Here is a 17,234-nt window from a genome sequence, read left to right as displayed (position 1 = left end):
TATTTTTGTCAAACATATAAAAAATAAGGGGCACAATGATAAGGAAACCAGTTATGTTTACCGCTTTCGAATAAGGAGACCAGTCAGTTCATTAAAAAAGTTGCCTGTAAATTGTTGAATTCAAGCACTGACAAAAATACACACACAAAAAAAAAATTATAAACTACCACAGAAATGCATTGCATTTAGACACACACAAATGCATTGCCGTTTGGAAAATGCACACACAAAAAACTGTAAACCAGCTTGGAAATGCATTGCCGTTTGGGAAATGCACTATAGTCTACATTAGTCCTTTCCAAATTACTGTTAGAGAGTTTAATTTTGTTCGATTCTTATATCTTGGGTCATGTATCAATTTCTCTCTTTATACTTGTTTTTCAAAATTTCCTAGTTTCAAAGGCAAAGCTTTTTTTATCTAGAGAAAATAAACAGATTTTATAGAGAGAATACACTTTGATAGGATCAAGTCGGTAACTGATATTTACTTCAGATTAAATTTGCAAAATTAGTCTAATTTGCATCATTTAAAAAAAATCAACAGCTATTTCACCTTCATAATTTCTGCTTTGTACCATTCAACAATTTTTTATGTGCTAATAATTTTAGCATGTGGGCTTGATGGAAATGGTTGGTTGGGGAATCATAAAGTTTGTCTTATTTACCTTCTAGAGTTGTTATATTTTAATATTTTAAACATTTGGAATTAGGTGAGATAGTCCAAAACGAGGAGCAGATCTTCTTGGTAGCTGTCATTTCTGGAGGATCTACTTGTGTTCATTTTGCACAGCGCTGTCAATTTTGCAAACCTTCAATTTAAATTTATTTATGGAACATGTCTCAAACTATAATTATGTAGCATCAAGTGCACAGTAACATTTCCATGACAGCCAAATCAGATGCACAAAAGTCTATCATTGCATAGAACCTAATGCTTTTTGGGTGGCCAAGGCTGCAGGTACATCCCTAGGTTTGCCCAGGCGCCTGGGCAGTACCCTGGGAGAACCCAGAGAGGGATGTACCAGGACCGGACCAGTACCCAGGCTGAACCAGAACCAGAACCCAGGCCTGCAAGGAAGAACCCAGTAACATAGAGGTCCAGCACACCCCATTTCCACCATATGCATTCTACCTGTAAAGAGGATCCATAAGGATGAGAGGTGAACATCTTCGTTTTGCAGATATGATTCTGATGTTTTCAGGCAGGCTGATAGTAGGTACAATTTAGAGTATTCCTGCTGGTTGGCCTTGTGACATCTATGCCAATGTTGGCTGATGTTACAAAATGACTGGTGCCTCTACTAAAAGGATCAGAATATAAAAATATGATCAGTATAATAGGTCTACAAAACATTTGTAAGGACTGACAGCCAAAGTAAATCCACTCACAAAGACAAGCACATTTAGCCAGCATATAAAACGAAAGAAGAGAGGTTTCTCCCAAAGCATGAATGTTCCTTCTAGTCACCAGCCACAGAAGACCACAACCAGCAGGCTCTTCCTCTCAGAAGAGACTGAAACCTCATCTGACCAAGAGAAATCTAAGAATGCCTTACCAGTGTTGCCTCAAATAGTACAAGCAAATAATAAGGCCTTAAAAAAATTGAAGCAAGAAGTTTTGAATAAAAGGCAAGCATTGGACTGGACTACAAGGCTGGAAATAAGAAGGCTAGGATGTTTGGATGTAGGATGCAAACCTTAAATTACCTTATTGAGCTTTCCTTTCAAAGGGGAGAAGATAAGGGGATGCATCCGAGGATTACCTTAAAGAAGGAAGATGGTTAATACATGTAAGACCTCATTATATCAGCATCATCTCTTAACTGTTTAAAAGCTGTGGCAAGGAAGATCTTCTAAAGAGGAGATAGCTAACAAAGGATATCTTGAAGCTGATAGCTGAACCACCTGATGATCGAATGTAAGGTATGCAATAAGAAGACATCTACCCCACATCATATAGGAATAATGTGATCCTAAGAAAAGTTAAAAGAAGCTTAAGAACATGACTTCTTTAACAACTCTGGCAAGTAGTCACTAACACAAATAATAAGACACCCCGTGTGCATGCTTAGCAACAAATATAAAAGTCAAAGATTTATCAGGAAGTAAGCAAGATTCGATGTGGGAAGAATATAGCTCAAAATTCAGTTTCCATAATTATAAGGTCAACAAATTATTCCAAAGCTATGGTTTTCATACAAATTTCAAAGTTCAAAATGGAAAAAAAAAATCAAGAGGATTTTCTTTTTTATTCCTAAAGAAGAAAGCCCTTTGTTGCATCCCAAGTTGACATTTGTCAATTCCACATGAACCCCTATAGACCCCCAATTAGTATGTTGTACATTTCTGCTCATTACTTAATAGTTTAAACCATAGGAGCATTAATCATTTGGGGAATTAATAGGCAAACCAAAAGTAAGTGATTTTTTTTTAAATCAAGAAAAAATCGGATTTATAAAAAAAAAGATTTTTTTTTTTAAGAAAAACAGTCAAAAACTATCTTTTTTTATATATTAAGAGCATTTCCTTAGCATAAAGATATTGTAAGCAAATAAAATAGAGACTTAAACACATGAATTGTAGAAAATAGATTTTCATTGTTTATATTCATATCGGTGATTGCATTGCATGAAACATACCACAATATAAATAATTGTTGGTGTAAATAAATATTCATCATGGATATTATTACACTTTACTTAAGTTAACTTAGGATAATGCATCTCTTCGTAGTTTGGATATGAGACACTTAGGGAAGTGTGTACATAGGGATATAACTTGTGGGAGAAATTCCACCTTTTGTGGTCTTATTTTGCTGTTACACTCCACATTCAGTGGGTCATCCACCTCTTGTGGAATATTATATTATTTCTCCTACCTACCCCTAGTATTTCTTACCTACCCTTGTTTCTCATTGAGCCACATGTCATGATTGTGTGCTCGTATATCCATATGGCCTTGCCTATATAAGTAGGCTCATATTCATTGTATTGGTTAATCTAGTTGATCATTTGTATATTGATGAGAATACAGTTTTTCTTGTCATTCTATTGTCTCTCTTTATCCTTTTCATTGTGCCCTTGATCTTGGCAAAATCTCACAATAATAACTAGATGGTGACCATTAACCAAGGAACTAAAAATAGGTGACTAACATAGAATTAAATATTCTAATAGATAGTGTTCACCCTTGCAGGCTTCCAAGAAATTTTATGAACTAGGCTAAACTGTTCCTTTTGTCTAGTTTGCCTCCCAAAGTGTATAGGCTTACCACAACTTCTTAGACTTTTAGAAGCACAATCTTGATCTTTTCTTCATCAGAAAAGTCATTCATAGAAAGATACAACACAATCAAACCTAACTAGTTGTCTACAACATCTATATTGTACCCTCAAACATAGGGCCATCTAAATCCTCTTGGAACCTAGAGAGGACTGAACCACTAAAAGCTTTACCTAATGATTGCATTGATGGAACCTCCCATTTGAGGAATTCTACAAATTGGCAGAACAAAAAGGTTTGTTGTTCTCAAAGAGCCTTTGTAATTACATCTTTGATCATCGAGTGGACTAAATTCTACACTTTCACCATCTAAACATGTTTGAATCAACTTGAAAAATAATCTAATGGATCTTGTGGTTTGGCGTCAAGGCTCAAACACTTTGATCTCATTTGGTAAATCATGCAAGATAAACCACATTGATATCAATGATCTAGACCCTAGGTGGTTTGAAGGACAACACTCTAGATGAGGACCTAGATGTGTTGTAAGCAAGCAAAAGCAATATGGGAACAAGGGGTTAGACAAATAATAATATGAGAATTGAAACAAATTGTCGTAGTAATCTACACGTTTTACAATGGCATACTTTCAAGGAGATGTATAGTTATGTATTTACTCCTATCTATCCTATGCAATGGCTCACTAATCTAATGCCTATATGTTTATGTTACAGATGTACATTCATAATTTGCATGATTGTGAAGATGGAGACCACTATAGGAGTTAAACCAGTTCGCCTTCCATATGTGACTCTTTACCTTTCGATGATTCAGACTTTGGTCACATGTTGTGTTGACAAGTGGAATATCATAAAACAGTTCCAAAAGATGCATTGAGTTGTTGCGTGGTGCTTTGAAATGTTGCACAATGTTTTGTGCTAAGCTCTATATTGTGTGTCGTGATTGTGTGGGGGAATGCAATTGTGGTGTGCAACATGATCCTTAATGTTGTGTGAAGGGTGAGTGATGTAAAGTGCTACACATGAGCTCAGCAGTGACTTTTAAGTTGTGCATCATAATTCCTAGTGTTTCACACATGGCACATGATGCAAGGAGTTGTGCACAACATTATCCACTCTAGAACTAAAGCTTGTCGCCAAATGCACTTTTGCTGTAGCGTGCAGATCATTCTATGTGGCTAAGGACTTTGCTTTCAACACTAGCAAGCAAATTCCCAATGTATCAAAAGGTGTTACCATCCTCTATTATTTATTTTTCTTCTTGTTGGCTGGTATGCTTTTCTCATTTGAATCAAATGAATATGTTCATTAGAAACTTTTTTGGTCAGATGGAAAGGGTAATGAGAAAAGGCATGCAGTTGTTTGGAAGTTGTGTACTAAGCCTTAAATAATTGGAGAGATGGGGCTAAACCAATGTTTTTATTCAAGGTGTCACTTTGAATGTTAAGTGGATAATCAAGGCCAAGACAAATGATGAACTCTGAAAACAACTGTTACTACACAATTTGGTCAATAGCTCTCAAAAATTTGCCCTCAATGGTCTAGTCTACATTTGTGTGATTCTATATGGTAACTTAAGTTTAAACCATTTGGCTCCCAATTTTCTGCTACCTATGGAAGCACTGGGTGTCTACAAGAGGATTTATTAAAGGTTGTGAGGTGATTGCAGACAATAAAGAACATTTTTTGGCTTTTAGGACTATCTGGTGGGTTCTTGAACAAAAAAATGCTCCTCTGCCATGCACTAGGGGATGTTCTAACTTCTAACTAATTTGGAACTCTAATGGTCCAAAAATAATTGACCACATTCTTGGCAAGGAGGAGTTGATTCCTTGGAATCTTATTCAGGAAAGATTAAATATTCCTAAAAGAGAACAAAGGAACTTAACATTATTGAATAGAACAGGCTTGGAGAGGTGTATAAAAAAGGCCCTTATCTGACAGGGGCCTATGGTTCAATGCAAAGTGAATTGGAGGTTGTAAATTGTTGAATGCATCCACTAAGTCACTACACTCCTTACTTTACTTCACAATAAGTGGTTTTCACAAACTAATATGCTGTAGGGGTTGTCTGATTTGGTTGATGGATAGGCTAAGAGGTTTAAGAGGATTTGATCTAGTATGTTGGAACCCAAAAAATTATTTTCTCGTTGGTTACTACTGCATCAAAAATTGGTTGTTGGTGTCAAATGCCATTCTGCTGTGTTTAATTTGTATCTTGTCTCTGGTCAATTAGATACTATCTTTTATCTCTTTTTTGACTGTCCATTTTCTAAATAAGTGTGGAGCTATTTCCTTTCCTCTTGGGCTTGCTGTGCTATCAAATCTAGTGTTGACTGCTTAGACATTGTTTTTGGTTAAATAAGCTGAGATGTTGCCTTGTCTAAGTTACTATCCATACTTTGGTTATTCTGCTCTTCTAAAGTTTTATGGTACAAGGACAGAAAGAAATAGAAATGTTTTCTAAAACTAAGGGGGCTGCTCACGGACTCGTCAAGAGAAGTCATTATTTCAATTGTTGCCTGGAATGTTGGCATGAAGGTATATAGAAGGCAGGAGGATGTTAAGAAGTTCCTCCAGAATGATACTCCTTTTCAAATTCTCGTGCTTAAGGAAGGAAATGCTGCTGGACCGATGGTATTCAAGAAGCAACCTATGGTGAGCGTGAATGAACGGTGCAGCTTTTTGTCCCCTAGGGTTCCTATTCCCAAATTTATTCTACCACTGCTAAGACTGTTTGCGGTTCCAAAGCATCTGGGAAAGATATTGCAAATGATGATGAGGTGGTGCTTGATCCTGATTTGGCTGGATGATGCCTCCACTTCATATTCTGCTGTTCCAATTTGTCATGCCCGTTGATATTGTTAAAAATAAACTTCAATTATAAGTTCATTGAAATATCCCTTTCTTGACTTCGTATGGACTTATCTGAGGCTGTGAAGGCTTATAGTTATGGGATGGCGGTAATAGGCTGTGATCCAACTTAAGTGTTAATCCCTCAGAATTGTATAGCGATTATAAGAACAGATACAACACTTTTAGACAATACATAGGAACAGATACAATAAAGCCACTAGATCTCATTTGGATCATTATTGCTTCCGTATCAGTGGGTGTCATACACCCACCAGGAAAGGCAGCAGCCTTGATGACCATCTGATCGCGGTCCTTTTATCAGTCAGTTCGCAGCCCTTAGACTTAGGCAAGGGATAAAACAGCAATTCTATCAAGGGTCAATTATTATTAATTAAAGAAGGTCATGGGCAGCGATTTCCATAAGCATATAATTAAAAATAATTAAGAGGTTCAGAGCAGTGATTAAATCTGAAAGGTTGTAACTCTTGCAAGAGACATAATTATGAAGCGTTGCGACTCCCTCACCTTGGAAGATATAATAGGGAGAACATTTCATTTGTTGGACATCCAAGGAATCAGATTTGTCATTTAATAAAATATTGAAATACACAGCAGTCGATTCAATACTATAGTTGGTATGAGTTCTCTCTACATGACATAGTAAATGCTGTATACATACACATATATCTCTGCATACTATCAATACATTGCTGTTTATGACTGCTTATTTATATATATCACGGTGAATATTAATTAGATCTGATTAATGATTTGCTGTTGTTTGTTTATTATATGTAGAATGTATGCATGATACTGGAATCCTTCATATGTTCTGAATGTTTATTGAAGTCAGCAATGATAGGGGGAATGAGGGGTCCCATGAGGCCAAGGGGGTATAGAGGGTACTGCCCTTGGGCTTAGAAGAGATGGGCTTCTAGTGCACCCTGTTGTGAATAACCTCATCCCTCTATCATGTTGAAATAACACACCAAGGAGTTTAATCATAGGAAATAGGAAAATAGATGGCAAGATGAGGGGGAATGGGTATAGGACACTTCACTACGTACGACACCTCATATGGATGGCACGGGCCACATGAGGCCAAGAGGGATGATATATCCACTCTTGGGCCTAGGGTAGAGGATCTTTAAGACACCCTATCGAGTCACCTTATCCTAGCTTCCCTATGGTTGAATTTCCCCAATAAGTTAGAGGTATCTTATAATAATTAAGTTTATGTCCCTAGCCCTAGTAGGAAAGTTACTTGGAATTGTGATTTAGGGCAAAAACTGGGGCATTTACAAAAAGGGATTCATACCCATCCTTACTGGTGGCTGAGAGAATGTATTGACTTCAGAGTACAATTTCAAAAACAAATTCAGAACCTATTAAAAATTTAGATCAAAAGAAGGTTGATAATAAAAGAAAGAAACAAGCATCAATGACATGAATCATAGCAGAATAAATATTTAGGGCAAAATTTGACAAACGAAAAGTACTAGATTTTTTGAAAATTTTGAATTTGGATTTTGATTAAAAAATTTCTAGAAATAAATTCCAAGTAGAAATTCACCAAATCCTAAAGAATCCCATTGACCTGCTCTGATACCATGAAAAATAATTGAATGATTATATTTACGAATATACAACGCATATAAAGAGGTTTACAAGATGGTGTTCTAAAAAGAATGAACGGTAAAATAAAGCTTCAACACGAAGCTAAAAAGCTAAAATGCTTAAAGCTAAAAAGCTAAAAATTAAAAATCTAACTATGTGTTCTAATATAGGAAGCAATAGTTGAACTTAAAACACTAAACAAACTAAAAAGCTAACTAAGTTGACAACTAAGATGACCATTATAGAATCGATATAATATTATTTAATACCCTCCCTAATGGTCATCGTATTCAATACACTACAAAAGACACTGCAAGTCTTTTGATCACAAATGCACAAATGCAAAGAACACTTTGATGTTACGGAGACCCTCCCAGGATGTGTAGAATGTTAATGACCAAGAGTTCCAGAAGTTGTCCAACCTGATGTAATCCTCACACACGAATTATAGAACCATCACACACGAATTACAAAAGCAAAAAATCCTGAGACTACAATTTTGAGGAAAAATCGGCAAACCCTCCAATGAGCAACAAACTCGATTTTGTCAAAAACCACAAAAACTTTTGGGGATGAGCATTGAGCAATATTCGCTCCAATAGCTCCAAAACAAACTGCAAGATACCACGGTTGCAGATGTTTGCCCCAGCAACTCCAAGTGCGAACCAAAACAGACTACAATAACGCACCATTTTTTTTAAAAAAAACCATCAAACCTTGAAAACTGGATTTACAAATCATCTTTTTTGTGGAAAAAACAGTAAAACCCAGATAATCAAAATCCCACGTGAACATCGCAAATTACTAAAGATAATTTTTAAGGAAAAATTATAAACCCTAAGAACAATTTTTGAGGAAAAAATCGTGAAAACCAACAAAAAATTTATTAGGAAAAAATAATGAAAACCCACAAGCAATTTTTGAGGAAAAAATCATGAAAACCTAAAAATAATTTTTTAGTACAAAATTATAAAAACCCTCCCATGATTTTTTGTGGTAAAAAGCCAAAAAACCCAAAATACTTTTTTAAGGAAAATATTATTAAAAACCAAAAAATAATTTTTTGTGTGGACAAATTACAAAACCGAAAATAATTTTTTTTAGGGAAAACTATAAAAACCCAGAAATAATAATTTTGCTAAGGAAAAAAATTATTAAAAAACCAGAAACGAAACCCACAATTTCTGAAAACATCCAAAATATGCAGACAAAAATCCGAAACGAAGGTAGTCGTGTGGTAGAAGAACATAAAACCCTTGCTAGTAGAATATCAGCAGAAAATCCCGAGCCAAAAACAAACTCCCTCTAAATGATATTCAAATTTATGTTCAAGTCTTAAGTTATATATATTATTATTCTCTTTACTGATATTTTCTGTTTCTTATGTCACAAGTTGCTGAAGATAACATTAATAATTTCGATGTCTCTTCAGCACTTCATTTGCATATACTTATAGTCTATGCTTCACCGATCAAGGCATACCTTGATCGGTCATGTCTTTTAGACATGCCCAATCAAGACATGTCTTGATCGGTGCATAGACACCGCTTCAGTTTAATATAAACACATTACCATGTGTTGTACCGATAACCATCAGTCACGTCTTTTCTGTTTATCGTGTGTTAAACCGATAACTATCGGTCACGCCAATTAACATGTTTATGCTGATAGTTATTAATAATCAAGGCAACGTATAGCTACCCAATAAGTGATTGGGATAAGTCAAACATAATCAATGAATTAAATGATTCGATATTAACATGTGTTTTAGAATGATAACTATTATAGTTATCATATGATAGCATCAATCGATGCTATCATATGATAGCTATGGTAGTTATAATTCTGGTCTGATCACAGCATGTGTAATATTATCAATTATGCATATAAGATGATTATAACAAGTTCATTTATTTAATCATGAGGTCTATACTTATATTGTAGTTATATCGATAAGGTAGATGATTGAATGAGAGATAAATGAAGTCTCTCATTCAATCATTTATCTTACCGAAGCTACTAAGTTTCAACACTCCCGTTAGCAAGAAAAATGTGACTCACAAACTTGTAGAAATGAACAAGCAAAAACTTTCATGTGTCGTCACTGAAAGCCGCTACAGACAGAGACCATCCTACCAAAAAAATTTCGCAAAAACCCTAGCTCGCCCAGAAAAATCTCGAAAAACTCCAACAATTTTTTCCATTAAAAAATTGATTAAAAAAATTCTAGAAATCCTAAAAATTCCCATCGACCTACTCTGATACCATGAAAAATAATTGAATGATTATATTTACAAATATACAACGTATATAAAGAGATTTACAAGACGTTGTTCTAAAAAGAATGAACCATTAAACTAAAGCTTCAACACAAAGCTAAAAAGCTAAAACGCTTAAGAAAGCTAACTATGCGTTCTAATAAGAGAAGCAATAGTTGAACTTAAAACACTAAATGAACTAAAAAGCTAACTAAGTTGACAACTAAGATGACCATTAGGGAATAGATATAATATTAGTTTAATAAAAATTCCCTTATTGACTTGGGAATTGGTATGCAAACCAAAGGAAGCAGGCAGATCAGGCTTGAGAAATTGGAGTTTTCTGAATGAAGCTCTGGGAGCAAAATTGCTGTGGAATATTTATTCTAATCCCACAAAGAAATGGATCAGGATTCTTAAAAACAAGTATTTGGACATGGACTGCCAAGATAGGATTCTAACCATTCATAATCCTCCTAAAGGGTCGGCAATATGGAATTATATATGGGACTGCAGAAAACTAATAACAAATCATATCTCTTGGCAGCTAGGGAATGTGAAGCAAGCAAACTTTTGGAAAGATTCATGGGATGGACATAAAGCTTTGGATACCATGGAAGAATTGGATCAGATTAAACAAAGGGCTATAGAGAAATGGGGAACAAGAGCATGCAATTATGTAACCATGACAAGGGATGATGGGGTGGAGAGATGGTCTTTGAAGTCAATTAGAGACCTGAATCTCACACCTCAACAGGAAGCCATGTTTAGTAAAGTGTTGCAAAATACAGAGTTAGTCTTCTCAGGTGCAAGGGAGGTAATTATCTGTTGTGGTGCAAGAAATGGTAAGTATTCAGTCAAGGTGGGCTATCAGCTGCTGGAAAATGATATTGTCAGGGAAGCATGGCCTCATAAACTCTTTTGGAGTAATCCCTGCCCTCCAAAAGCAGGTACTTTTGCATAGTTGGCAATAAGAGGTCACATTCTCACAGGAGAAAGATTGTGCAAGTTAGGATTTAATGGACCTTTCACTTGCCCTCTATATAGACAAGCGGAAGAGACGCTTGATCATTTATTTCTGCAATGCAAGTATTCCTCAAAATGCTGGTCTTTCTTGATGCAGAAACTTAATTGGTCTACCCCTTTGTACTGCAGTCTTAAGGAGCTATTTCTGAGTTGGCATTTGGAAAAAGAAAAATCAGTTTATTCTTGCATTTGGTATATTTCTACATCACTGCTGATTTGAGAAGTGTAGAAGGAGAGGAATAGGAGAGAGTTTTGGGATAAAGAGATGGAAAGGATGTTCGTAGGCTGGAGTCAGCTATTTCAAAGACATTGAATGTTGTCTCTGCTCATCATAATTTTCAAAAATATCCATTAACGCAGCAAATAAGATCATTCAAGCGCATTGACCCTTGCTTAAATTCAGGCCTGTAAATGGGCTTGGAAGGGTTGATCCTTTCTTAGTTGCGCCCAAGGGAGTGAATTGGGAGAAACCAAACAAAGAGGGGATCAAAATCAATTTCGATGGAGCATGGAAAGGGAATCTGGGAGTCTCAAGAGTAGGATGTGTGGCCCAAAATGAATATGGTGTAATTATGGCAATTGGAGCACAAAAGTTGAAGGATGGAACCAATATTGAGGAAGAAGCCCAAGCAGCCCTGTTAGCAATTAAACTTGCAGCTCAATCATCTGTTTTGAAGTTGCATTTAGAAGGAGACTCTCAAATCATTGTCCAAGCAATTACGACGGGGGAGGCTCAAAATTGGAAGTTAAACAAATGGATCAAGTTAATCACAAAGCGGCTGCTTAGATTTTCAAATTTCAAATTATCGCATATCAAAAGAGATGGAAATGTGTTGGCAATAGGGCATCAAATTGGGAATGCTCTCACCAAGGAACAACCAACTTGGTGGGATGATGTGAAACACGTTCCCTTTGATACCACAGAGAAGTACGCGATAGGGCAACGGAGCTGACAGGTTGAAGGATTCTGCAGTAGTTTGCAAGGTGAGGACGCCGCCACATTCACAAACAGCCGACTCCCTCATCATGTGCTTTGAATTTGAAAGCTTAGAAGACCGTGCAAAGGGGATAAGACTTTACATGTGTCTCGACAGTATTTCCTAGGCAAAAGTCAAAGGGGTTCATTTATAAATTTTGTGGTAGTAGTGTTGAGCAGAAGCTAGTTCTGCTATCTTCTTAGCAAAATTCGTGGGGCGCAGGTTCAGAGACATTTGAAGGTAGAGTGAGGAGTAGACGACCTGTTCGGGCACAGGATAATGGAGGCCAACTTCTCCTTGGGGGCAGCTAAGCAGAAAAGCGCCTTCAAAGGTGTGATATCAGAGGAAAGGATGAGACATGTTTTCAAAATAGAGGATCCCAAGTTCCTGAGAATGGTGGATGTCTTTCTAGGGGAGGCATATATGAAATCATCCTTCAAGTTCAGAACTAAAGCTGATATTTCATCCATCTTTCTGGCATGGTGCCTTGTCCTTGGAACAAAGGAGGATGCCAAAAGGGTGATGAGAGAATGTGTGAAGGAAGAGTGGAAGGAGGGACTGTAATGTCCCCTTTTGGGATTTGCCTAATTTAGTCATGGGATAACAATTCTAACTTAATGTGAGAGTTATAAATATTAATAAATATAATTTTATCAAAACTGAGTACTATTCATTATAATATTAAACTTAAGATTCTAAGACTAGTTTGAAGACAGAACCTATCTTGATAACTTCCCTTGATTTTAACTCTTGACATACATGTCTCAATGTTATAAATTCTCGCTACATATGATCTTCTTATAGGTTAGTCTTCAGTCTGGTGTATAGATTTTATATATATATTATCTGATTTATTCCACTGTCTTCATATAATTCTCTTTCTTATATCATATTCAGTTCTATTATATAAATTATAAAAACCTTATTGCCTAAAGGTATTAATTATTTTTAATGGTTGTAAGGGCAGACAGATCTGATCTGCCACTACATATGATATTAGGAATGACTGTCATACATATTGCAGTCTATAGTAATATTAAATTCTGCATAAAATATATTATCAGACTTCGTATATTAAGCATAGACATTAAGCCATCACCAAGAGCAAAGATTTTTACTGCCTGTCCTAACTGTTCTTCGTACGAATGCCTGGAACACTATCCTTTATGATGAACACAATGGCCTAAGCTGGAATGTACTATTTTAACTTCTGATATTTTCCTAAATGCCTATGTGATTATTATATTTGCTATTCTAATCGAATCTTTATACTCAGGCTATATGGTTATTTAATTAAAGTGGACCCCGTTTCCTTAGGTCTACAAAGTATATATAAGCGATCTGATTCTTGTCTTTTGGACAAAGCTCTACTACGATTATCCAATAAAGATCCCAATGAAGGAAAATAAAACTACTCCCTCTATATCCCTTCATGGAATAGTTTCAACTCCTTACGTACCTTGCAATATCGAAGGGATTGCACCCCTTGAATATTGAAGAGACATATCTCTTACAGATCGGGTCTCTTTAAAGCATAGCGAATCGGTATTGTTATACAAATGATAATAATTAGTCTACTTGTATAAACGCTAGCATCAATCTTCATCATTGTTAACAATAGGTTGCTGTCTTATTGATAGTTATGACTAATTATTTAATTAGTCGACTTGTACCTCAAGTCAATTCTCTTTGCTGAGTAGCAATACTTTGATAGTAATTAGATATATTCCTTTAACGATGGCCTAATTCTCATATATAAATTGCATTTACAAATATGTAAATTATATTTATAATATATATAAATGATGTTTATCATATAACATTAATTAATTTTTTTATTTGAATCTTTCAAGAATATTAGTAATAAATATTTATTAAACAATATATAATTCAAATAATCATTTGTTGTTAATTATTACATTAATTAATAATAATTGTTTCATTTAAAATATATATAGATATAACGATCAAGGAGGGGACATGACAAGGACTGAATTCCTTTTTAGCTATGGCAAGACTGGGAGAGGGATTCATCAACATTAGAGGGGAATGGATCTATGTTGTAGAAGTTACACCCCCTCTACGACCTTTCTTGGTATGGGGGGCTGATGATGACAGAGAGGCCAGAAGAGCAAAAGCATGGGATGGATGGAGAAGGATAAAAAAATACCTGAGAGAAAGGGAAGGAGAAATACAAGAGCAGGAAAGAGATACAATGCAAAAGAAGAAGAAGAAACCATATTTCAAGAAAGAGGACTATTGGGTTAGTCATGGCATGCGGAAGGGAGAATCCTCTAATCAATAAGAGGAATTTAAATTTCAGACGGGGTGTTTTGTTAATGAATGGCTTGGTTTTTGTAATCTTGTTCAAGGGATAATGTTTGTAGTAAGTCTAGGTATATTCAAATGCCAAGTATAGGAGTAGTATTCGAATGTAATATTATGAAAGGTGATGGTTCTGGTGTTGCCCTTTGCAGGAGATGTGTTGCAACACATTTTGTATCTTATATGTAATCTTTGATATTTCTATTAATATAATTACAACTTTTACCCACCAAAAAAAAAGGTTATCTACAATGAAAGATAAAATGCTTGCCTTGTTAGAGAATTTGTTTCGATTCAATAATATTCACAATCTTTGATGTATTCTTTTATATTATATTAAATGCATGCCAATAAAAGTAACACTGTATGTTCATCAATATGCTATCATGTAAGTGCCCATCAAAATAGCTATCATATGATTAAGTTCCCTGTGGGTAGAAAGTAAGTAATTCATACAGAACACTGTACTTTATATTGAACTTTTTATGTCTCTTGTAGTAGAATTAGAGGGTAATGGATATTAAAAACTACTTAATCTGTGAAAGTGAGTGATAAACTCAGTCTTTCTTATTGAGCCAACATTACAACCATCAACCCAAACTCACTGATACTTGTTTCAGCAAGAAATTTCTTAATTTGGTAATATGCCAAAACTAGTGAAAGGTACAATTTATTTTTCAAACTAAGAATTTATTCTTCATGAAGTTTTTTAAATCTCTGATTAACTAGACTATCCTTGAATATACAATTACAAGCTTCTAACGGGAATTTGTCAACTCAATGGCACTGGAGTTTTTGACCTTTCATGGATTCATTACCCCAAGAATTTTTTATCTAATCTAGATTTGATAGGAAATCGTTTGAACATAAATATGTTATAGGTAGCAATCTAGAAACAAAATTGCAGCAAACACTAGAATGGAGAAATTGCAAAAAACACGCCACGAAGTCATCAAAGAAAAACAACAATGAAAAAAAAATTTTAATGTGAAAATGTGCAGGTATAAACCCTACCAATGCGGTTAGGAGAAATCTGACAAATTAACTTTGTAATATATTACAATTTAACACAAAAAAATAGAAAAAATCAATTATAAAACTCAGTGGTCAAGGATTTGCCAACAAAGCACATTTTTTGGGAGGCAAAAAACACAGGAATTCTGAATATCAGTGTTTGCTATTAAATGCAAGTTTTGGCAACCTATTCCCAATTTCTGCTTCTATGATATGAATGATGGCTGTTGATACATGACTAATCATGTGTCCTAATTTTTGCCTTTCTACATATGCCTGCTGATATATGCTTTATCATACTTATTTTGCTGCACTTAGGTGTGTTTTTTTACGTTGATCTAGATTTGATCATATCTTGTGTACTTTGATCAGTGCTCTTTAAGAGCTGATTTTGGTCCTATTTGAAGTCATCTTGCTCATATGAGCCATATTTGTAAAATTTATCCAATATAAAGAATAATAATAATAATTTTAAATGTAGAGGATAACTAGGCTCTATGGTGCCTTATAGGTTGAATACAGTAGTGAATGAAATTATATCAATGTCCAACTGGATGGGGGAAAAAGATGAGAATAGTCAATGGACCAAATCAAAGAAACTGTATAGGATGTCAAGAAAGAAGTAGTCACAGATTGAAGGAATGAGCATGATGTTCTCTGTTGAAACTTTTAGTTTCCATATCTCTGTTCATAGAAATATACCTTTAAAGAAGAGCCTCAGATAATTCCAAACATATTGAGTCCAGGTTCAAAAACTTTATAAGCCCAAATCTGCATACCAGTACGCAATCACATTGATTCTTAATAGTTGCACAGCAAGACCTAAATAACACACTTACTCCAACTCTTCACCCTACATTAAGCAGAATAAGTTCCCTTTCAGAAGCATTCTGTTTTTAAGATCTCTTTGAGATTAAGGACCCTTATCTGATTAAAAGCTTTAGAAATAAGCTTGTAGATAGTAGATCCTATGCCAAAAAAAATCCTATTCTGGAATAATTCCAATAATTGCTGCATCATATTTATTCAATCAAACAACCAACTAAGATGAAGTTCTTGACTTTCAAGTTTTAAGACAAGTTACCAAAGTATGCTATATTGATGTCTATATTTTTCTCACTCCTATTTTTACCAAAAAAACTACCTAGAGCCTCAATAGCTCTGTTACAAGAAAATAAAATCCAACCACCGCATTCTGTAACTTAATCAATGGATGTATACAATTCCTACCACTGTGAAGAAAGATGTTGAAAATAGAAGAATATATGTAGTACAAGCTTGTTACAAACTGTAAGAAAATTGCTTATATGGAATAACAATGCAGTGATACTTGCCACAGAAACTGCAGTTACTAGGTCAAACATCATAATGCCAGCATCGGCAAGGGCAAGACTGGCACAAGTTATGACAACCGGGAGATCACCTACAACATAGTAACAGTAAAAGCATGAATAAACACTTACCCCAACAAGATTAGTTGACAACATAGAAATATCAGAAAGCATAAAAACAAACTTACCCCGACAAGTTCAGTCGACAACAAAGAAACAGGTAGACATAAAGTTAAAGATATCAGATTTCCACAATCCATAAGTTAATGATATCAGATATAAGTTCTTTAACATAGTCATAGAAAACAGTGAAATTAGAAACCAGTATAAAATTGCTGATACTTGATTAGTATACATATAGACAGACAGATTCAATTTTGGATTTTTAGACTGTCCACAGAATTGTCCTTAAACATGTTAAAAAACATCCATGGCAACATGTACCCAGCACTCTTCTATACAGACAATTATCTTCAATAATTAGCCAGCTATCTTATTTCCATACACAGCCAAAAAGGTTACAATGTATATAAAACATGTATGTTAATGAGCAAAAGAAAAATTGCATACTCACTCTCTACATCTAGGT

The 17,234-nt window shown here is 35.0% G+C and overlaps 1 protein-coding gene across 1 annotated transcript in view; it reads right to left on the bottom strand.

Moving 5' to 3' along the window:
• LOC131045478 (exosome complex component RRP41-like) overlaps nt 1-17,234 on the bottom strand; it is an 82,562-nt gene that overhangs the window by 4,778 nt on the left and 60,550 nt on the right. The window contains exon 5 of the mRNA XM_057979064.2: nt 16,649-16,737. Coding sequence (XP_057835047.1) covers nt 16,649-16,737 — 89 coding nt within the window. The remainder of the gene's footprint in view (nt 1-16,648; nt 16,738-17,234) is intronic.

This window comes from Cryptomeria japonica, chromosome 10, assembly GCF_030272615.1.
Source record: "Cryptomeria japonica chromosome 10, Sugi_1.0, whole genome shotgun sequence".
Taxonomy (NCBI): Eukaryota; Viridiplantae; Streptophyta; class Pinopsida; order Cupressales; family Cupressaceae; genus Cryptomeria; species Cryptomeria japonica.
The sequence above is the reverse complement of the archived record's forward strand: the minus strand, read 5'-3'. Positions and strand labels throughout refer to the sequence as shown.